General features: G+C 40.2%; 2 protein-coding genes across 3 annotated transcripts in view; one reads left to right on the forward strand and one right to left on the reverse strand.

The window, feature by feature from the left end:
• PPFIA1 (PTPRF interacting protein alpha 1) overlaps positions 1-14,916 on the forward strand; it is a 503,873-nt gene that overhangs the window by 194,550 nt on the left and 294,407 nt on the right. The gene's annotated exons all lie outside the window — the stretch shown is intronic.
• Positions 1-14,916, reverse strand: part of SHANK2 (SH3 and multiple ankyrin repeat domains 2) — a 259,058-nt gene that overhangs the window by 110,982 nt on the left and 133,160 nt on the right. Inside the window, exons 15-16 of the mRNA XM_050975060.1 lie at positions 2,584-2,666; positions 815-939 (exon numbers count right to left, since the gene is read on the reverse strand). Coding sequence (XP_050831017.1) covers positions 815-939; positions 2,584-2,666 — 208 coding nt within the window. The remainder of the gene's footprint in view (positions 1-814; positions 940-2,583; positions 2,667-14,916) is intronic.

Raw genomic sequence — 14,916 nt, forward strand, 5'->3', positions numbered from 1 at the left:
GACCAATCCATCCCAAAAGACCTATTTTCAGTACCCAATTTCACAGAACCACAGCATCCCTTTGTTGGTCATTAAGAGGTTGTGGGGGGAAGAGGAAGAAAATCCCAAATCATGATTTTGCTGTAAACTGCCTAGCAACACTCAAAAGGAGAACCAACTTTTTAAACAAAACCTAAAATGCCAACAAATAATCTCCCAAAATATCAAACATGAAGATATTTTTGACATGAATGAACAGAGTATTTAAATATACCCCTTTTTATAAAGTAATTTATATTGCAGTAACATTCATTGCCTTTTTTTTTTTTTTTTTTTTTGTATTTCAGCGTAGTGTTGGAAAAATTCAATTTCAAGCCAAAGTAATTTGCTTTATTCTCCATGGTTACTAAATGCCACTGGACCATCGATATTTCTGAGTGCAGAAATAGTTGCATAAAAAGTCATTAATTTTGGTTACTCCCCAAAAATATTTAGAAGAAACCAGAACTGATAGCCCACAGTAAATATTGGAATTCATCTAAATTTCAATAACTAAAAGAAGACTATGACCTCCCAGATATCTCTGAAAATGCATTCCCAAAGGACAAAAAAACCAACCAGAAAATTCCCAGTCAGCCTGACCATTGTCCTCTGTCACTGCTTTCCTGAATGCTGCATGAAGTTTTAAATTGATCAAGTGAAGCACATCACTGGTGTTAGCCCACAGAACTTGCTGCTCAGAGGCATCCCACACTTTTTCCAGAATCAATCCTCTACCAGGAACATCACTCTTTCCCCAATAGAGCACTGAGAATCAAATTTCAGGATCTCCTACCTCGATCAAAAAGTCTCCAGTTCTCAGGCCAGCTTGCCATGCTACTCCCCCTTCATCCACAGATTCCAAGTACTGCAAAGCAGGAAAGGCTGGAGTTGGGGTGAATTCTTCAATTGGTGTGTCAGCTTTAAAAATAAATACCACATCAAAAAAAAGAAAGTTATGGAGTGCTTGCAAATACCACTTGACTACAGGCCTATCATTGGCCATTCCAATTTAGGGTTAAAAAATGGTGAGTGCTGGAAGTGAGAGGGATGTGCCTCACGGGAGATCAGGATGCTGGGGACAGAGTGCAACCCCCCTGCAATAGCAATCCACAGGTCTTCCTTCCAGAGGGGGAAATACCTGCTCCTTTCCTGACACAAACCAAATCAAGCTGCACCAGGCAATAGCTGGGTTCTGATATTCCAGGATATTCAGTATTGGCTCAAGTAACCCTTTTGTGTGCCTGGCAAAATGCTGTAGTTCTGAATGAATTATGTGCTGGAGCCAGGAGAGAGCATCTGGCCAAACTAGGGGGCTGAGGTGGGTGGCAAAGGATGAAAAAAATCAACCAACCAGAATTTTTTTTTTCCCCCTCCTAAATTTAGATGCGCATAACAAAGAAGAGACCACTTTTTAGGACAGGAGGCACAGCTGACCCTGTGACAGCCCTGTCTGCCCCTCTGTGTCACGTACACACACAGGCAGAAAGTCCTTGGGTCTTTCACCTGAGCTGCCCCCGCTGCTACAGAGAAAATCTGGGGGAAACCACTGGGCTCAGCCAGAGGGAGTGAGCCCTGCTCAAAGCACTGATAACCCACACCAACACTAAAAGATAAGGCAGTGCCTTGGGCCTCCCTGCTTCAACTCCAAACATTTCATTTGGCTAAAACTGGCAAAGCTTTGCCAGCCCTGCAAATCCACGGTGGCACCGGTTTAGGTTTAGGGGTGGGGAACAGGGAGGGTAAAAGCCATGTCCCAAGAATAAAGACATGGAATAATTTTCATGCTCAAGCAAGGCAAGGGAGAACCCACGTGAAATGAGGGGGAGCAAGAGATGGAACATACCATCACATATATATATTCTTTTTTAAAATACAAAGGGAGCAAACTGCACTGCAAGTTAAAAAGCAAAGCATTAAATAGAATGCTTTTTTAAACTGGCAGGAATGCCACCGGGTTGGATTTTAGCCTACAGAGAAGTGCCGTGCAGCTTAACATATGAACAGCTTTAAAAATGAGCACACTACAGGCCATGCAACATACGTGCAGCTTCCCAAGATATAAAAAAAGATCATATTTTCATACTAAAACTGCACCAATGTCACCTTGCAGAAGATCCCCACCTATTTTAAACAAAACATCCCTGTCTTGACTACTCCTATTCACAGCCCTATTCAATCGGGCTGGCATTTGAAATAAAGCAGCAGTTTTTATGAGGAAAGCAGGTTTCCCACAGTTAGGTAAACTGCACAACAGAACAGATTAATGGCAAATACTACATCCACTGGCATGAGAAAAATACAGGCAAAACTTTCTCCCCCAAAACGTTTATGCAGTGCTTCTCCTATGTAAAAATGCAAACTGCTACAGAGAGAAGGCACTGAAATCCATCGGAGTAGTATAGCATACAGAGAATCCTGTTGTCTAGCAACCAAGTGCACCAAGAATAATTCCTGCTTATATTCTGAGATGTATAAATTTCTTCATGCCACTGCACATCACACACTCACACTCACACACACACACACACACACACACACACACACACACACAGAAGCACATACCTTTTGCCCCTCTGAGCACAAATCCAAATCCTTCATTGTCTTTTTTCTGCAGGACCACTGCCTTTTCTTCTATTATGCAGTCACTGTAGAGAGAATTCCGAGGATAGCGACCATTATTACATCCCTTCATCACCACTGTAGTAGCTGCTCCTCCAGTGTGCAGGTTCATCATCATCACAGCCCGTTAATCAAATAATATTGCAGTAACCAAGCATGGGAAAATATAGAACAAATAGCAGCGAGGGGAAGACAAAGACTAAGCTGGATGGTAAAAGAGAACATGACAAAGCAACTTAAAATGAATAAAAAAGGCAGAGAGGAAAAAGAAAGAAGAAGAAATCATGCATGGTGGTTTGTGTTCTATATGAATGACTGGATGAACATGTGATCGTGTAATCTGTGGGCTAGCTAGGACTCTAAAAGGAAAAAAAGTAAGTGAACTGAACGACAGTATCATTAATAAACTCCTCAATCGTGGATGTACCAGATGCATCTTCTAGTGAAGCCAAAATGAAACCAACCAGAAGAAAAATGAGGCAGCATTTTAAATTTAAAGATAATAAATTATGATTTTCTATTAGCTAACTAAAAGGCACAAATATATTCTGAAAGCTATGCCTTGCATCAAAAGCCCTTTTTCAATCCTATTGAATGTTGCATGCTGCAAGAATCCCACATGATCATCTGACAGCCTACAATGCTAACAACGTGCAGCTGCCTTGGCGTCATCAAGCACAAATTTCCACAGCATCAAGAATCTGCATAATTGAAATAGTAACAAGGCATGCACAAGCAGGAAAACACATTTTCTAAGGAATATTTCCTGTCTCCTGATAAACAATTAATATTATAAAACAAGGAGATGGTATAAAGGACTATTTATGTAAGCAGTATTCCCTTAAAGAGAAAGTAGCCTTAGGAATCTCATTGTCATTGGCTAAGATAAAAGTAGAAGGTAGATGAAGAAAATGCACAGAATGCACATTAAAATGGGATCTTTCAGATACAGAGAATGATCTGTAAAAGCCTTAAGGTGTCCAATATCTTTCATTAAACATGAAGTTACTAAAAATAAGCTCAAAGCAAAAAAAAAGAGAAAAAAATTTTGAATGCTCTTTTAGGTACCAAAGAATTGCACAGCACAAGTTGCAGGGGTTAAGTTCATTAATTGCCAGCACTGCAAACTATGCTGCTTTAAAATACCTACAGAACTAGTTCAGATAGAAAGGCATATGAGCAAGTTTGCTTTCCTTAATTTCTTACTAGCCAACTTCTGTTCCCACTGGTCTGGTACAGAATCCAGTCCCCAAAGCAGTAAATTCAAGGAGAGACTAGATCTGCCTCAGGGCCATTAATAATCCCCAGGGGGAGGAAGAAACTAAATAAAGAGAAATTGTTGTGACCTTTTTATTTAAAGCTCTGAACAAAGAGAGAGATGATGATATCAGGACACCAATGGACAGACTCCAAACTCCAGATTTTTCGTGCATCACAGACCATCCTTTTGGTGCCTTTCCAACTCTGCAGGATGAACCTTCCATGGCTGCTGAAGCAATGATGTAAGGTTGTCTTCCAAACTGCAGAGTGTTTAACACCACACATGAATTCAAACTGCCACAGCAGTGACTTTGTGGGCAAGAGATGGTCTCCATCAGCACCCACAGCTTTTGTATTCTCAATTTATTGTAATTTACTGTGTCTTTCAGACATTTCCTGTTCTAACAGTTAAAAAATTTCTGCTTCTTGAGAAAGCCCAACACCCTACTGCTCAGGGATATCAGGATGGGATGGAATATGCAGCTCTCAGAGTCCACTGAAGCTCTCCATCAACATCCTGATGTTCTAGAAACTGACTGCTCCTGCCAGTGCATTGGCTTATTTCCCTCATTTCACCGCCACGTTCTCAAGGTGGCTCCCTGTGCTTATCCACTGAAGAGTCAACAGTGTTCCTTTTTTAGTACTTGCTCAAATTAATAAAACCCATTCCCTTCAAGTTTCCTTGTAATCAATCAATAGCTTAATAGAGCTTAGAAGGCAACTTCTGAGATCCTAATTATAGCAAGAGTTTGGTTCAAAGAACCCCCTCGTGTCCCCTCCCTAAATCCCACCCTTGTGTCAGTTCATTTCCATACAGAATTCAGAAATTTATCAGCTCAGCAAACTCAGGATCAATTCTCCTGGTCTACATCCAAAAAAAAGGCATCTAGGGTCCTTCCAGAGCCAGCTAATAAAATGGATGGGCATTGTCAAGTCAGGCTCACTTCATCCTAATGGGCAGATTAAAGGTATAAAAACCACCTCTGATTTTCTTCTCACGTACAGCACATCTATTCCATAAAGTACCCAGTTTCATACTTCAGTTCATGTACTGAAAGTGGGGATGCAAAATTGCCAACATTTTATAAAATTACGTGCAAGGGGGAGGTGAGAGGGAAGGGAGGGAGAAGCACAACCTAATTTTTGGTGAGAAAACACACAAACTGCTCTCTATTATTTGACAAATACAACATTCTAAAATATAGTTGCAGTCATAAAGACAACAGCATCACAGCCAGGAAAGTAAAAAGATAGGCTTGAAAAAATCAGATGTGTAGCATTTCTTCTCATTTATGCTCCCTAGAAGTAGGGAACTTGCAAAAATCCTATGGCTTGGGTAGCTTAAACTTATTTAAGCAACCACAGAAAGCAAATTGATTCTCTCCACACCCCTCAGTGCTGCAGAGCAAAGAACCAGCAGCAGGAAAAGGGGGGAAGACACACAAGCACACAAAAAAATGAACTGAATTTACAACCTGCACACCCTTTCTCCCAGAAAATTTGCATTCCCAAGAAAAGGAAGCAGAAGAGGGGCAGGGTTTAACCTCTGACTCTTTGCAGTGCTGCTTTTTGCTGGCTTTGCCATGCCAGGTCTCTCTTTGACAGCCAGGGGGGACTCTCCACCAAAGGTCTGTTCCCAGTCCACCTGCTCCTGGCAGGCAAAGTGGTGCCAAATGTAAAACTAGGTCAAAATTTCTCCCCATGAGCCTTCTTGGCAGCGTCTCTTTGATCCTGGAGGTGTTGTAAATACTTAGCAGCAGAACAGAGGGTATGGCAACCAGTGACAAATGAAGATGGCATTGCATTAGGAGCTGCTCAGAGGCCTGAGCTCAAACAAGAAGAGAAATTTCTTCCCAGGCTCTTTCAGTAAAATGTACAGCTCTGTGTGAGGCCAGGCAGTTCCTGTTGTCTGTGATGTGCCAAATTTCAATAGGTAAAATCCCTGAAGTCCATTTCTGTCCCATCCCAAACAAAATTCAACAGCTTTCATTTCAGAGATGAGTCCTCAGAATATGACCACTTCTATATGATGGTAATAAAATGAGTAATTCTAAAATCAATAGCTCATTATTTGAATAGGGCAAACACTGCTTTGACTTTGGGCTATGTAAGGCCAAGATTCATGGCAGGCAAAGTTAAATGCAAAAGACATCCTATCAAGTGCAGGACGTTTCTGTGTGGAGCACAATCATAAAACTTCAGGTCAAAATAAGTCAGTGTAAATCTCTGCCTTACTCAGGCAGTAGATATTAGAAAACATGCTTGTTCATCAGCTCATGTAGTTTCCTTAACAACTTAAGGCTCAAGAACTGTGCAGAGGTGTTACAATTTCCATAATTTTACAGACTGACCAATGGAGAAATGGAAATAGAAGGGTTTGCCCATGGTCAGACAGAAATGTGAGTTTTGAACTCAGCACTGTTCCACATAACAACCATCATTTGTGTGGGCTTTTCTAAACAGCAGGAATTCCTGCTTTGCTAACGGCCCATTAGGATAATATCTGAGGAAGGAAGGAGAAATGTCAAGTCTTTCATAAAGACCTGTATGAAGAAAATAAAGGTTGGTGTGCAGATTCCTGCTGGAGGCAGGCCCACAAAACCTGGCTTCCTGTTCTCTTCAGGGATAACTACACCCTATCTTAAGGCATGACTTTTTCCACAAGCTAAAATACAAAATTACAGAGGTGGAGACTATCAGGACTACAGGATGTGTTTAGGCAAGTTTGTATCAAGTGTTTCATTGCTGATTTCAATCTGAAAAACATCAAGAAGAGGACAATCCACTGAAAATTATCACCATTATCAAGAAACAAAAGTGGTTCTTTGGTATCTTGTCAGTCTCCCTCTAAGGCAGAGGAAAAAATGAATGAAAAAAGGAAGTATTTTCCTGATTCCCTGCAGTCATTCATCCAGTGGAAACATAACCCAACCTTTTCAGTTTCAGTAGCCCAGCAGTCCACAAGCCCTTTAGTAAGGACTTGCCCACCCCCTGGAGTGAGAAGTGGACCTCGCTCTCTCCAGGTTCACTTCTTTCAGTTGGCCAAGGAAATCTGAATCTCTTCATTAGCCCTTTTTCTTCTCCTCAGCACTCTTGCATTTGCAATCTCTTTGAAAGATCTACCGAGTTCACAACTAGATACATCCTAGAAGAATAAAGTGTTCTGCCAGGTGCAATAAAATGATATCTAAATCATTCCATAAATTTATATGCAATGTCTGGAAGCAGTCACACTAATTCCTTTCAGGATAAGATGGCCAATTTATGGCTCTTATGCTCAAGCCAGAGAAGGGCATTTGGGAAATCCATTCAACAGAAGGAGCCCTTTGTGCATTATCCAACAGTCAATCCCTGTTAAAGGCACATCAAAAATATTCTTTCCCCTTTTTCGGGAAGTAACCTGTCCTCATACCACATAAAATGGAAATTATGTCTACAGCAAACCTTATTGTAGGATATAGCAAACTTTCAGTGGGAAAATATTTCCTGTTACTGCTGGAAGGGGTCAACCTTACAATTTATAGTCAACTACTCTAATGGCTTCAGGAAAATTGGCTAATCCTACTAATTAAGGCCTTCAAGATTAATGAAGACTCTTTCTGTGATTGCTCAAGTTTCCCAGGCATCAATCATCCACTTTTAGGTCTCACAGAAGAGCTCCCACAGCTCTCCTGTGTCAGGCAGAGTAGCAATCACTTGCTCAAGGGGCAGCAGCTACAGCATCGAGTGGGTTCTGTGCACAGCAGATAGGAAAATACACAGGCTGTCCCTAAAAAACCCACTGGCAACCCAAACAGAAACAGTGGGATGCAGCCAGCTAAACAGTCAAACTCACAGTGATCTCTCCCTTCACAGCATCCTAGGATCCCTGAATTGGGGGATTGGCCCACTCTGTACAGCTGAGCAATCCTAATGTCTTATATGACAAGTCCAATGATTTTCCTTCAGAACACATGTTTATCTGGAAGTTCATAGCAAGCTGTGTTTGGGAGGAAGAAAATATTTCCAAATAGATTGGTCAGTGCCTCAGAACTTTCCTCATGGCAGATAGAACCTGGCATTAAAATAGAAACAGTGGAGAGCAGTAATCTTTAAATTGATCAATTCCTTACTAGCCAGCTGAAGAAACAAGTCCAAGGAGTATGATCATGGTATAATACTTAATATATGACAGAGAAGGGATGAAGAGAATCACTTAGAACTAAAATTCTCCAAGCTGTTCTGCTAGTCATTAAAAAAAACAAACTGGAAAATCAGGGCTGCATATGGAAGTGCAGCATGGACCCAAATGCTCAGTACTACCAATGGATCTCAGCTTCACAGGTGCTCCCAAAGAAATCCAAAAGGATAATCTTCACAGGCACAGACAAACAGACAACTGGTTGTGTGTCAGTGCCTGACTGGCACAGCTGGCACTCAAACAAAAAAACCCAGAGAAGACAGACAAGATCACCATTACCCCTGCTTGCACTGTGTTCCTCTCTGGCTTTATGATTTGTGGCAAACAAATTCAAATTGCAACAGAAAGGACATGGTCTAATTTCTCCTTGGTGTAGCTGTGTCTTGGCATAGCTGAGTCTTCCTCAGCTGGCTGTGATCAAGCCAGATAAAGGAACAGGAAATAAGAAAGGATACTCCAGCAATACTCTTGGAACCTCCCCATATTAGTATATTTGTATTTCCAATCTCCTGTAGCAGTGCTGTTTCTCCAGAGTTAGTAAACATCTCGTGGAGCTCTTTGATCATGAGAACAGCAAGGCTGCAGATTTTGCTTTGAAATCTGCTGATAAAAGAGGAATATGTCAAACTGTGGTTGTTTTAAAGACATGGACATATTCCCCAATTCTGGATCTGTACTGCACAGTGAGGGATTCACAGGCTCCAGTAAAACCTCACAGCACATCTTCCACCTAAAAGAGGTGTTTCATTTACACTTCTAAACAAAGAATCAAGCCATCTTTATTGGATTTTGAATACTTGATACCGTGGGTAAAAAAAGAGCAGTTCTTCACTAAGTCCCCAAACCCACACTAATGTCAGCTAGGAAAGGATTCAGTAAGAATTAGGAAGTCAGAAAGATGGTGCTGCTTTTTCCAGCCTGTGATCAGTAGAGGTGCCCCAAAAAAAAAAAAAAAATTAAAAAAAAAAAAATCAACCATTATTTCAAGAAGCAACCTACCCTATCTTAAAGAGACTAACAGTGGTGTACATTTCAATGGACTTATGCTACAAAACTTTACCAAAAAAAATATAGGTTTAAAAGAGAAATATTGAATTTCACAACAGAAGTGCACAGTAGTTACACAATTTCTTTATGTAGAACCAAGGAGAAACTTTGTCTCTCTCTCCCCCTCAGTTCACATTCCTTTACTCAGCTTTTAATTAGACATATTATCATGTTTTTTGGTGTGCAGGAGAAGGGAGTAGCCAATCTAAAGTAATGCTTTTCAAATAAATTGATTTGGTTATTGGTACTTGTAGGTTGTTTCCTGCTTTCACCTTAAGTTGCTGAAACTGCAATAAGTAAAGTAAAATATTGAGACAGCAATACAGGAAGTCACCTTTCTGGAAAGAAATCATCCAGTAAAAGTCTGATTCTATTTAATGTAGGAATCTCAGGATAGGATATGAAGGCAATAAAAAAAGTCAGTGGTAAGTTCATAATTCTAAGCAAATGTATATATTAGGTATATATGTACCATATGTATGGATATATTGATACCCATGTATGAATGTATTTATACACACTCACAAAAAAAAACAAGTATTTTAGCCTTTTTTAAGAGAAATGTTATTATTCTTTCACATCTGCACTGGTAGAGAGGAAACAAAAAAAATCACTGAGTGAGGAAAGTGGCAAAATATAAAAAAAAAAAGCTTAATTTCTCTGTATTAATTAATTAATTTCATTTTTCTTGTTAAAATGAACAGTCAGTTCAAACATCACACATGACAAAGGGAAAATCAGACATGCAGGCTATGGAACAGGAGAGTTTTATAGCCCAGAGTCCCTCTAACCCCTTCACACAAATGTTCCACCTAGCACAGGAATATTTTGGGTTCCAGCACACTCCACTTGCAGTTTTATTTATCAAGCATTTGAGCAATGTGAGCCTGGACTGTGGAAATATTAATATTCATTGCTAATACGATGAGCCTTGGGCAAACAGGCTGCCCAAACACTCACATATGTTTAGGTAACCAGGATATTTATCTAATAAACACTTGACTGTTTAGGTTTGTATTTTCCTACCCCAAACCAGCTGCAGTTCCACACTCAGATGTTGCCACCAAGCCACAGAGAAACAGGAACTTTCTCCCTAATCATCTTAGCATATAAAGTATTTAGATAAATGGAATATTAATTATAAATGTTAAAGCCACTGTTTTTTAATTTTTTTTCAAGTTCATCATTTTACCTGCTGTTTTTGCTAAAATTGGTCATTATTATCACAGACAACCTCAGTGCCAAGGAGAGGAACATGTTCATGGTTATCAAACAGGACAAGTAACAAAGGCAGAACAAGGGAAGTGACTTCAATCACACCTTGCGTTTAAAAGAAAATAAACAGAAAGTGTTTTATTAACACTTTTTAAATGTGCTACAAGCCCTTTAAGGTAGCAGTTTGACCTTGGAAGTCTTTAAAACAATTATTAAACTCGCAGTACATTTTGGTGTCATAACTCCATTTGCTCCAAGAGAGTCTAAACAAAAATAAGCTACAAAATAGGGGAAAGAAGCTGGTGATTTCAGGACTGGTAACAAACATGAGTTTCAGATCAGTTCTAAGGGATCCCTCAAGTTTTCCATCACATCCTGTTTGCTCTGATGAGCAGGAGGAATTATCCTCCTGTCCTGCATTCTTTGGAAAATAAATGCAGCCCTGACCACAAGGAGTGTGAGTAGCTCTGACTGTACATTTCAGTTTTAGAGATGGAACTATTTTACTTACAAGTCTGCATTGTAGAGAAGAGCACAGTGATTAAATCAATGTGAAACACACTGCAAATTTTTATGACAAAAAATGTTATACCTTTAGTATATAACTCACAAGTAAGTTTGAATTTCTGTCTCAAAACAAATGAGGCCTCACCAAAGGCATAAAGATTTTCAGAAAAACATCTTTATTCTTCTACAAGAGCTTAAAAAATACAGTGTACAGTGAGAAACTTTGATTTTCTAGGATTTTGCACAGAAAAGCTGTAAAGGTGATGTGAATTACAGTTAAAATTTTCACATATCCCTTTAAAAATCCTGACTAATCACATTATTTCACAGTCTCATTAACATCAGAAAGGAGGTGGCAACTCTACCTTATTTTCTGAAATATATTCTCCCTCTCCATTTCTCTAATTGCAGTAAACTCTTGCGTTATTTTAAGACTACTCCAAATTTTGCTTACCTGCAAGACAAAATGTCCATCTTAACAGCTTTCCTGCCTCCCAACATCATCATTTGCAGCAATTCTGTCAAAGCATGGCCAGTTTAGCCCAAAATGCTGGTAGCAGTGAAAAAAAAATCACTGACTTTACAATTTTATTTAAATTGGACATGACTTCTCTTAATTATGTGAATGTTGAACTGGAATGTGAATGCTGAATTGACTGTGAATGTCTTTATTGCCCCCTTGCCTTTCACATTCAGCTTATTGGTTGCACTGATGTGGAATTTCTGGGAATATGAAGCTTTCTTTTTTTGTGTACTGGAGACAAGGTAACAACATTGGTTTATAATTTCAGATGCATAGATTTTAATGTATTTCAGAATTTATGGTGCTGGAGGTGGTTGCAGTAGAGGTATAAACCACCTCTGCCATAGGTGCAACTGCTCCAGGTTTGGACATGCTGGTCTAAAGGATCCCACAATCTACTCAGCATCAGCCCTGGTTTTCATCTGGAGCACCAAACTCTTATTTCTGTTATCTGGGCCCTATAAGAAATTAGAGAAATTAGAAGGCACATGGGTAACAGGACTTTTTTCTTCCTAAAAATGCAGTAGCCAGTTTTTCAAAGTGCACATATTCAACACTCACTGTTCCTCTGCTCAGAACCTTGCCATGAACTCAGTTTTTGTGTAACACTTATCCCTCAAAGCCAAGCTTTTGTTGATACATTTTAGTGCTTGTCAGACATCATCTCTCCAAAAACAGGCTGACATTTTGTGTTAGAGGGAGCAGGGAAGCCCCAGCAGCATCACCAGCCACTCAATTGGTGCATCTGCCAATCACTGCCATGGAGCAGCCCCTAACATCCACAGGGATGGAGAGAGCATCTGCTCCTGGCTTGGGAAAAGAGGAACACTTTCAAAGGGCTTGGATAAACTCTGCTCTGTCCAGCAGGTTCCTGGCATTCAGCAGCAGCTCAGGCTGTGGATTTAAGTCTGACACACAAGGGACTCAAGCCCAGACCTCCTTTAGTCCAGGTGAATGCTCCACCACCAGTTATTGTTTGCTCTTTAGCTGCTCCCTCTTTGCTGGGTTCAACTCCATTTCTTAAAGAAACACAGCTCCAGCACATCTGGTTTGTCCCAGGAGGAACAAGGCACCCTCCTCCCACACCTTCCTTTTGCACCACCAAAGAGACTGAGCATGCAAATCCACCCCTTTCCAATTTTAGATCATTTCAGCTTTCAAGAGGAACAAAACACATACACTGCCTGCCAGCCACCCTGAGAATGTTGCCTCATAGATCAAATTCACCAAATGCAACAAATATTTGTGAAAATCTGCCTGGAAAGAGGGCTCGGGTGTGGGGAAGAGTGGTTTAGATCACTCCCACTGGAGGCAAGCCCACAGTGCGAGCTCACCAGTTATTTGTTCCATTTGGGGCTGCCAACTGCATCATTCCCAACCAGAGGCACCATATGGAGCCTTTGCTCATCTGGTGATGAGGTGACAGCATGGCAGCCAAAGTTGCCCTGGGGCAGGGAATTAAATCATCACAGGGCTGGGATGCAGGAATGGAAAACACCAATTATTAGAAACCTAATCATCCTCCTTTCTGCCCCCTCCCCAAAAAAATCCCATTTGAATCTCCTGTTTATCTCTGCTCTAATTATATGGCTGTTGTTTCTAACCAACCTGGTGTCACACCCTCACAAACTTGTTCTGCATCTCCACTCCTTTTTCTTTTCTTTTTTTCATTTTTTTCTATTCTAATTTAAAGAATAAAACCCACTTTATTCCCCCCCATGCACAGGACACAGGCTGCTGCTTTCAGTGGTGACATTTAAATCCATGCTGTCCTCCAGCATCCGGCCGGAGGAGTTGCAGAGGAAATCCTGCTGAGCCTGGTAGTACCAATTGCTGTGCAGGAAATGGCACAGCCCCCAAATCCCAGCCCTTGCAAGCAGCAGCTTCCCTAGCCCAGGCACTCAGTTAAGTCTGGACTAGCACTAGAGGTAGATCCTAGAAGTTTTTCAGAAGGAGCATTGTAATTCTACATTTGGAAAGGCTGTATATTTTTTTTCCTCAGCTCTTGAGCTCTTTTGGCTAACACTTATCACTAGCAAACATCTAGCCCAGAAAATGCATTTTAATCATTAGTTACCAAACCATTAGCTGCTAAAAGCTGGAATCTTACTGCAGTGAGTTGAGCAAACTTCACTGTTAAGACAGCAAACAACTTAAAAATGCACTTAGAAGCTAATGGAAACTTTTATCACTCACGGTGGTGTTTTGCACCTTACCATAATTGTATTAGACCTTAATAGTGCAATTGCAGTACAGGTTTAGATGGAGAGGCACCACAATTCAGATGCACACAGACACCCTTTTTGCCTCCTATTTCAGCAATTCCTTTCAATATTTGCTGTAGCTACCAGCACAAAAAGCTCAATCGTGGCATCACATTACAGCAGGAGAGGCAAAGTGCAGAGTTGTTTATTAGCAACCAAAGGAATTTCCATTAGAAACTGAATAATTGTAAATTAAAAACTTCACATTTTCCATCTCCACCTGCTCCACAGAGGCTACAATGTGTTAATTATTGCTTAAATACATATGCAATTCTTCAAATTGCATCAAATTATGCTCTTCAAGTTAATGAGGCACAAGGTAATAAAATTGAGCTACCCTTGACTTTCTGCCTCACATTAAGAGCAGCTCAGTGCTATCAGGCTGTTATACTCACAGTTAACTAATTAATTCAGAACAGACAACAGGCAAGCCCAACAAAATAACTTTACACATCAAGGTGAGATTACATGCACACAAAACTTTTTACATACGATCTTTTCCCTACAATTTGGTTGGTGCTGACCATTCTCTGTGCCCAAAAGAACCATGATATCACACCTGCAGAGATTTTAAATCATTAATATCTCAGAGAGCTTTCAGATGTAACCACATCACTGTCTCACAGGGTTATATTTAATTAAATGATGAGCATACTCAGATATTTTTGTTACCGTCTTCTCGGCAAAAACTGAGCTATGTGTAGAGGTAAAAAAGTTAAAATGCTGCTGGTTTTACTTATTTCCACCAGAGGAAACCAAGGACTATGTTTAAAATGTATGCCTGCAGGTAAAATCAGCTGTAAAATCCCTTTCCACTTATTATCAATGTGTCAATGCCAAATTGTGGATTTATTGTTAAGAGTGAGCAGCACCATTTTAATCTCCTTATTCCCATTTCCTTCAAGAGATCTCCTGAACAGTACAGACTTCCCAGGAAACATTAGTACAGTGGAACTGGTGATATCCAACAGAAAACAAACAAACAAAAGAGCAATTCACAGAATCCTAGAATGGTTTGGGTTGAAAGGGACCTTAAGGATCATTTAGTTCTAATCCCGTATCATCTAGTTCTTACTCCAATTCAGAAAATCCCATTTATTTTCCATGTAACAACATTTCTCTCACTGTTCTGCCCAAACAGAACCAACATGAAAATGTGGGAAGCAGGATATAAAATATAACAACAGCTCTTATACCTTCCCTCAATTTTTGCAAGGATCCATTTGCCAGGATTTGGTGGATTGCTGCCAGACAAGCAGCACTCAGCAAGCACATAAGCC

Source organism: Serinus canaria, chromosome 5, assembly GCF_022539315.1.
Source record: "Serinus canaria isolate serCan28SL12 chromosome 5, serCan2020, whole genome shotgun sequence".
Taxonomy (NCBI): Eukaryota; Metazoa; Chordata; class Aves; order Passeriformes; family Fringillidae; genus Serinus; species Serinus canaria.